The sequence below is a fragment of the Pimephales promelas genome, chromosome 12 (genome assembly GCF_988280905.1).
Source record: "Pimephales promelas chromosome 12, fPimPro1.hap1.1, whole genome shotgun sequence".
NCBI lineage: Eukaryota > Metazoa > Chordata > Actinopteri > Cypriniformes > Leuciscidae > Pimephales > Pimephales promelas.
In genome coordinates, this window is record NC_142780.1 from 29,133,296 (window position 1) to 29,139,541 (window position 6,246).

Genomic DNA, 6,246 nt, shown 5'->3' on the forward strand with positions numbered 1-6,246 from the left:
GCTTACGATGTGTTAGAAACTAAGATCAGAGCAATTTAACCTACTCGATGTTGAACCTGGAGACTACAGCTCATCAAAGAATATCCAAACATCTCCCAAAGGAACATTTTATTCTTCAGTAGTTGATCTTTCTAAGCTCAGGAGAGTTAATGACAATTATTAACTCAATATCATGTGTTTACTCTTACTTAAACGTACTTTGTTAACTACATTGTTAGTCTATAGTCTTAAAGGACTCCTTTAAGTCTTAGTCTTGATCACTGTACTAAACAGAAGTATCTGGTCCAAAACATTTTTTGAGGTCTGATAACTCAGACCACATTCAGAGAGGTGTTGTTATTGTTATCTAAAACTAAAATTATTAATAATAAAGCTGAAATAATTCAACATAAATCAATTTTAAATAAAAAAAACTTTAAGAAATGTTGCTTTGGCAACTGAAATAAAAAAAGTTGAAGTGCAAAAATACAGAAAGTAAAAATAAATTGAAGCTACGGAAATATTAAAATTGAATAAAAATTACAATTACTAAAATTTTAACTAAAAAGAAAAATATAAGAATAAAAAGTAATTCAAAATAATAAATACAATACCATACTATATAGGCTAATACTAAAGTAACACAAATTAGGTAATAAGTTTAAAATGTGTTTTAATATATCTTTTATAAATGTGAAGGAGAAGCAGATTTGCTCCCTTTTCCGTCTCATTTCTATGAGAAAAACAATTGAGATATGAAGAGTTCAGATGCAAAAGCCTCTAAATGCCATTTGAAATTTTCTTCTTTAATGATGATTTTTGTCAAACTTGTATATTTAAGTTCAGTAATTTCACTTAAATAACAATTAATAGGTAATTATCATTGCCATTTAAGTGAAATTACTGAACTTAAATATACAAGCTTGATAAAAATCATCATTAAAGAAGAACATTTCAAATGGCACTTAGAGGCTTTTGCATCTGAACTCTTCATATTCAAAAGAGATTTGTGACGTGACGTCTCTTCGGACAATGTTCAATGCAAGATTGTGAGGAAAAAAATCAAACAAAAAAGAGAGAAGGAATGGAGTATTTGGCTCAAATGAAAATGTTATGAAGTGGAAGGATGATGAACCCAAACGCAGACAGTGTACAATGAACTCAGGGTTTATTAGGACAAAAAAGGAAAACAAAGCCCACGAGGGGGCAAAACAAGACTGGGTAACAAACACTAGACTTAAACTGAGGTCAAGACAGGAACAATACTAAAACACGAACAGACTCTGGATTAACAGTTAACTCAAGGGATTACTCACTGCAAACTTCACAAAACAACAAACAGATCTCACAGCAGGTTTCACAGCATGTTTCAAACAATGAACCGACGCAGGACAGCAAACACAAGGGGATTATAAAGGGGAACACTAATGACCAGGACAGGTGAAACTGACTAGACAATAATCACAAGACTAGGATAACAAGGGGGCGGGGTAAGTTAACGAGACAACACAAGCACATGGCCCAAACAGGCCATGCGCTTGCACACAAAACATGATTCTGTCATGATCCTGCCTCACGACTAGAGAAAATCAAAGACAAGAAGGCAGAATCATGACAGAACCCCCACCTTAAGGAGCGGCTTCCAGACGCTCCTCAAGGGGACATTAAACACGGGACATGACAGACTGTGACAAAGACACAAACCAACAGTACATAGCAAAAACTAACAAAGGCATACAAAAATACACAACGACAGGATTGGGGTGAAACATCAAAAACAACATACAAGGCAGAGGAGGTGGAGGAAACACAGAGTCTTTGAGCGACTGTCCAGGGTGGGTGGGTGGGACAGGGGTCCTGGGACCACAGGGAGTGGACTTAGGAAGAGAGGACCGAGCGGGCTTGGGAGGAGTGGTGTGGGACAAGGGAAAAACAGTCCGGGGTTGAGCCATGACAGGGGAGACAGGGGAAACAAACGGAAGTCCAGGGACCGTGGGGACAGGGACAAATGGGGAAACAGTCCGGGACCGGGGTTGAGCGCAGACAGGACTGACCGGGGAAACACACGAGGTCTTGGGAACAGTGGAAGTCACAACAGGGATAGCAACTGGGGGTACAGCGAACGATGGACACGAAGCTGGACTCATGACGGGGGGTGTGGTAGGAGATCGCAGAGGGAAAACTGGGACAGAGCTCACAGAAGGTGACTCTGATCCGACGATCATCCTCTCCGACTTGGGAGTGGTGTTCTCCGCTGCAGGTTCAGGGACAGCGCCTACCGACATAGGTTCAGGGACAGCGCTTACAGACACAGGTTCAGGGACAGCGCTTACAGACACAGGTTCAGGGACAGCGCTTACAGACACAGGTTCAGGGACAGCGCTTACAGCAGCAGGTTCAGGGACAGCGCTTACAGACACAGGTTCAGGGACAGCACTTACAGACACAGTGGGCTCGGGACAGGACAGGACAGGCACTTCGAGGATCTTGATCAGACTGGACAAATAGTCAGACAGGGTCTTGGCAGCCAGAGAGATGGGCATCTCCTGACGAGCAGAAACCGACTGCAGAATCTCTCTTGCGGCTAGATCGGCCGCAACTCTCTCCGCAGTGGGCTCTGGGACGGCGCCTGCTGGAGCGGGCTCTGGGACGGCGCCTGCTGGAGCGGGCTCTGGGACGGCGCCTGCTGGAGCGGGCTCTGGAAGAGACGGAGACAGAGGACCAGAGGCTCCCTTCTTCCTCTTCTTCTTCCTGGGTCGTGGAGCAGAGGACATAGCCAGGCTTGTGACCGGTTGGGGAAGCACGACAGGAAGTGTGGTCTCAGTTGAAGAGGACTCCGAAGTAGACTCCCACGACAGCCGTCTCTCTCGCTTGCCACGGAGACTTGCGGGTGCAGCTGATGCGTCGGGAGCCGAAGTGGAGTGAGCCTGGTTCCCCTGCGTAACCCCGGCTAAAATGTGACCCTCCGGGATCACTGGCAGCCTGGCAGGTGGTGACAAGCTTGTGGGTGTCTGTGACTCTCTCCGGGATAAGCTATCCACCACAGCTTGAAATGGGCGACGAGTGAGCTCCTCCCGTTCAGTCAACGGAGGTGGAGAGTTGAGACCGGCGAAGAAATAGCGAGAAACCAGGACCTCAGGCAGGAAGAATCTCCTTTCTTCAATGACTTGAGCATACTTCTGCAGGGACAACTCACCCTGGGGAGGAAATGGAAGTCTTCCAGCTCTACTATCTGCGATGGCCGACTGCCACCATAATTCTTGGTCAGCCGGTTGTGGTCTATTGGGGAAAGACAAACAGTCTGCTGGGTTCTTCTCTGGTCGGTTCATTCTGTTATGAAGTGGAAGGATGATGAACCCAAACGCAGACAGTGTACAATGAACTCAGGGTTTATTAGGACAAAAAAGGAAAACAAAGCCCACGAGGGGGCAAAACAAGACTGGGTAACAAACACTAGACTTAAACTGAGGTCAAGACAGGAACAATACTAAAACACGAACAGACTCTGGATTAACAGTTAACTCAAGGGATTACTCACTGCAAACTTCACAAAACAACAAACAGATCTCACAGCAGGTTTCACAGCATGTTTCAAACAATGAACCGACGCAGGACAGCAAACACAAGGGGATTATAAAGGGGAACACTAATGACCAGGACAGGTGAAACTGACTAGACAATAATCACAAGACTAGGATAACAAGGGGGCGGGGTAAGTTAACGAGACAACACAAGCACATGGCCCAAACAGGCCATGCGCTTGCACACAAAACATGATTCTGTCATGATCCTGCCTCACGACTAGAGAAAATCAAAGACAAGAAGGCAGAATCATGACAGAAAATTGTAAAGCTTACTTTATGCTTCTCATATTATATTTGAAACGAGGATTTTGATTTTCTGCTTTTAACTTTCATGGTCTCATTTTCTGTTTTTATTTATTTTTGATGGGTCTGTGGGCCTGAGAGGAGAGTGCGTGTGTTATGTGTGCATCTGTTTGGGCCATTAATGAGCGCCTTGTATAAATAATTATTTTTAATCAATACGTTCCCTTCATTTATATTACATGATTGTTTAATTTTTGACTATTCAGAATTTCTAATGAAATTCAGCACCACATGTATCCTTCATGAATAAGACAATCCCAGAATGCAATGCGACAAGCTCAGTAAAGAGAGATGTTCTCCTTTTTGTTTCTCTCCTTTCGGACCACACACTAGTTGTAGTGTAGTCTATGCCCTATAAAATTTATAAAAATTAAAAATAAGTACAATAAGTGCAAATAGCCAGCCTTGTTAGCAAAGACTTGGTACTTTCACTATTCATCAAACTATTAGCATAATTGCATTTACACTATTTCTATATCATTGAAATTACAATGCTATTTGCTGATACAAAAATCATCAATAAAAGTACTTTCTTTTAGCTATATTGCCTAATAGTTATGTTTGCCATGTGTTAATAAAGTATCTTGCTGTTAGCGTAGCAAAATGCTAATAGTTGTGGAAGCTTATTTCCGCTATGGAATAAAACAATTTAAAAAATAATTGTGACTTTCTCACAAATCTGACTTGTTTTTTCTCACAATTGCGAGTTAACATCTCACAATTCTGCCAAAATTGCATCATACAAAGTCATAATTGTGAGTTATAATGTCAGAATTGCAATTGGGAGAAATAAAGTCCAATTTTGAGATACAAAAATTGCAAGTTTATATCTTAACATGCAATTGCGATTATATCGTGCAATTTAGAGAAAAAAAAAACGCAATTGTGAGAGAATCGTGAGATCAAAGGTTGCAAACACTTTTCTTATTTTTTATTCCATGGCGGAAACAAGCTTCCATAAATAATAAACTGTTGGAATCAACAGGCTCAAAAATCGCTTATGACGTTCCATGCGGGTATCAATGACATCTTAGCAGACAATACTTCCCATACGCCAAAAAAAGTAAATAACGGAATAATATATAGGCCTATAGTTGTTTTGTTTTGTTTTTTTTTGTTCTTCCACACACAAAAAACACGGGACAGGAACGTCAGTGTCACTCACTGTTTGGCTTTATTGATATCCAAAGGTAAAAACACACACACCACAACAACACACAGCTCATCTGCCAGGGCATGAGAAGAGGTGTGATATTGCTTCGAAATCCTCCAGAAACGCAGAAAGGACAGATGTAATATAAGAAAAGACCCAGTCTGGGAATGGCCTCCGCAATGGGCTGTTATCATCAGAGGGACGCCTGGCCTCTCCACTAACCTTTAAACAATGCACATCTCACATGCTCTTTCCTCAGCACAAATCTCCACTGACAGCTCAGCATGAGAACACCAGCCCTGCTCTTCACACACTCGCCAACCCTGCCTGTCTTTGCACAGAGAGGAAGAACTGAAAACGTCTGTCAAGGAATGGCATCAAGGCCCACGTAGTGGAGATCCTCTTTCTGTGAGACAGATCCCCAAGTCACACACACACACACACACACTAATCTCATTATTACTGCAACCATCATCCTCTAGCTTTGGCAGTTTTTTAACTCTCCTCGTTCGTCTTCTAACTCTTAACTCAAAGGAAATCCCAGACTGTTTTGCTGGGCCCGCACCATATGGCAGGACTGGACTGGAGGAGCTTAGAGAGGCACAGAGGATTTCAATACATGCACACACACTGTATTCCCTCCAGGCTTTAAGTGGCATTTCCACACTCTGGGGATAATCTGCGGGAGAGATGCTAAATCAGCTTCCTTTACACTGCCTCAGGAGCGCATATCCTCATGGTGTCTGTGCCTTAAACTCTGTTCATAAAGCACAATCTTACACACACTCAAGGGCCAGCACTGGAAGTCGTGCGAGACACGGGCATTAGGATAGGCCATTTCCCCAAGTTCTCCAGTTCTTATAGTCATGTGACGCTAATACCACTCGGTAGTCATGCTTCTGAACTTGTGAATAACTTACGAGGAACTTCTAAGCAGTTTTATAGCAGCATCAATTATGCATTTCTGGAGCTCAAACACACTCAGTTGTCACTCAACTATTTAATCACATTTGATCACTTTTGCTAAATTGTGCGGTCAAGGATGCAAAGCCACATAAAAGGTCAAAACATCCTGCTCTGACATAACCTCATCACTTATCAGACGAACATCAAATTATTATACCATTAAATGAATATAAATCGTTGACAGTGACTATTTACACCAAGTGCAAAAAGTCAAAATTGTTACCAAAGGCCTTTTTAATAGCTCCGCCCACCATCGCTCAG

The 6,246-nt window shown here is 42.5% G+C and overlaps 1 protein-coding gene across 1 annotated transcript; it reads right to left on the minus strand.

Annotated features, from left to right (window-relative positions):
- Window positions 1–1,632: 1,632 nt before the first annotated feature.
- On the minus strand, window positions 1,633–3,811 carry LOC148977039 (uncharacterized). The gene is made up of 3 exons (XM_089118202.1): window positions 2,398–3,811; window positions 1,766–2,280; window positions 1,633–1,664 (listed from the first exon to the last, which is right to left on the minus strand). Exons 1-3 carry the CDS (start codon window positions 3,306–3,308, stop codon window positions 1,633–1,635), a joined length of 1,458 nt encoding a protein of 485 aa, XP_088974328.1. The 5' UTR covers window positions 3,309–3,811.
- Window positions 3,812–6,246: the final 2,435 nt, after the last annotated feature.

Bases quoted from the DNA above. Each gene is read 5' to 3' on its own strand.
- LOC148977039 (XM_089118202.1), bottom strand. From the start codon at position 3,308: ATGAACCGACCAGAGAAGAACCCAGCAGACTGTTTGTCTTTCCCCAAT. The intron at 2,281-2,397 runs GTCTGTAAGCGC...TGTGTCTGTAAG, and splicing joins AGTGCTGTCCCTGAACCTGT to CGCTGTCCCTGAACCTATGT. The intron at 1,665-1,765 runs GTATGTTGTTTT...TCTTTGTCACAG, and splicing joins TCCTCCACCTCCTCTGCCTT to TCTGTCATGTCCCGTGTTTA.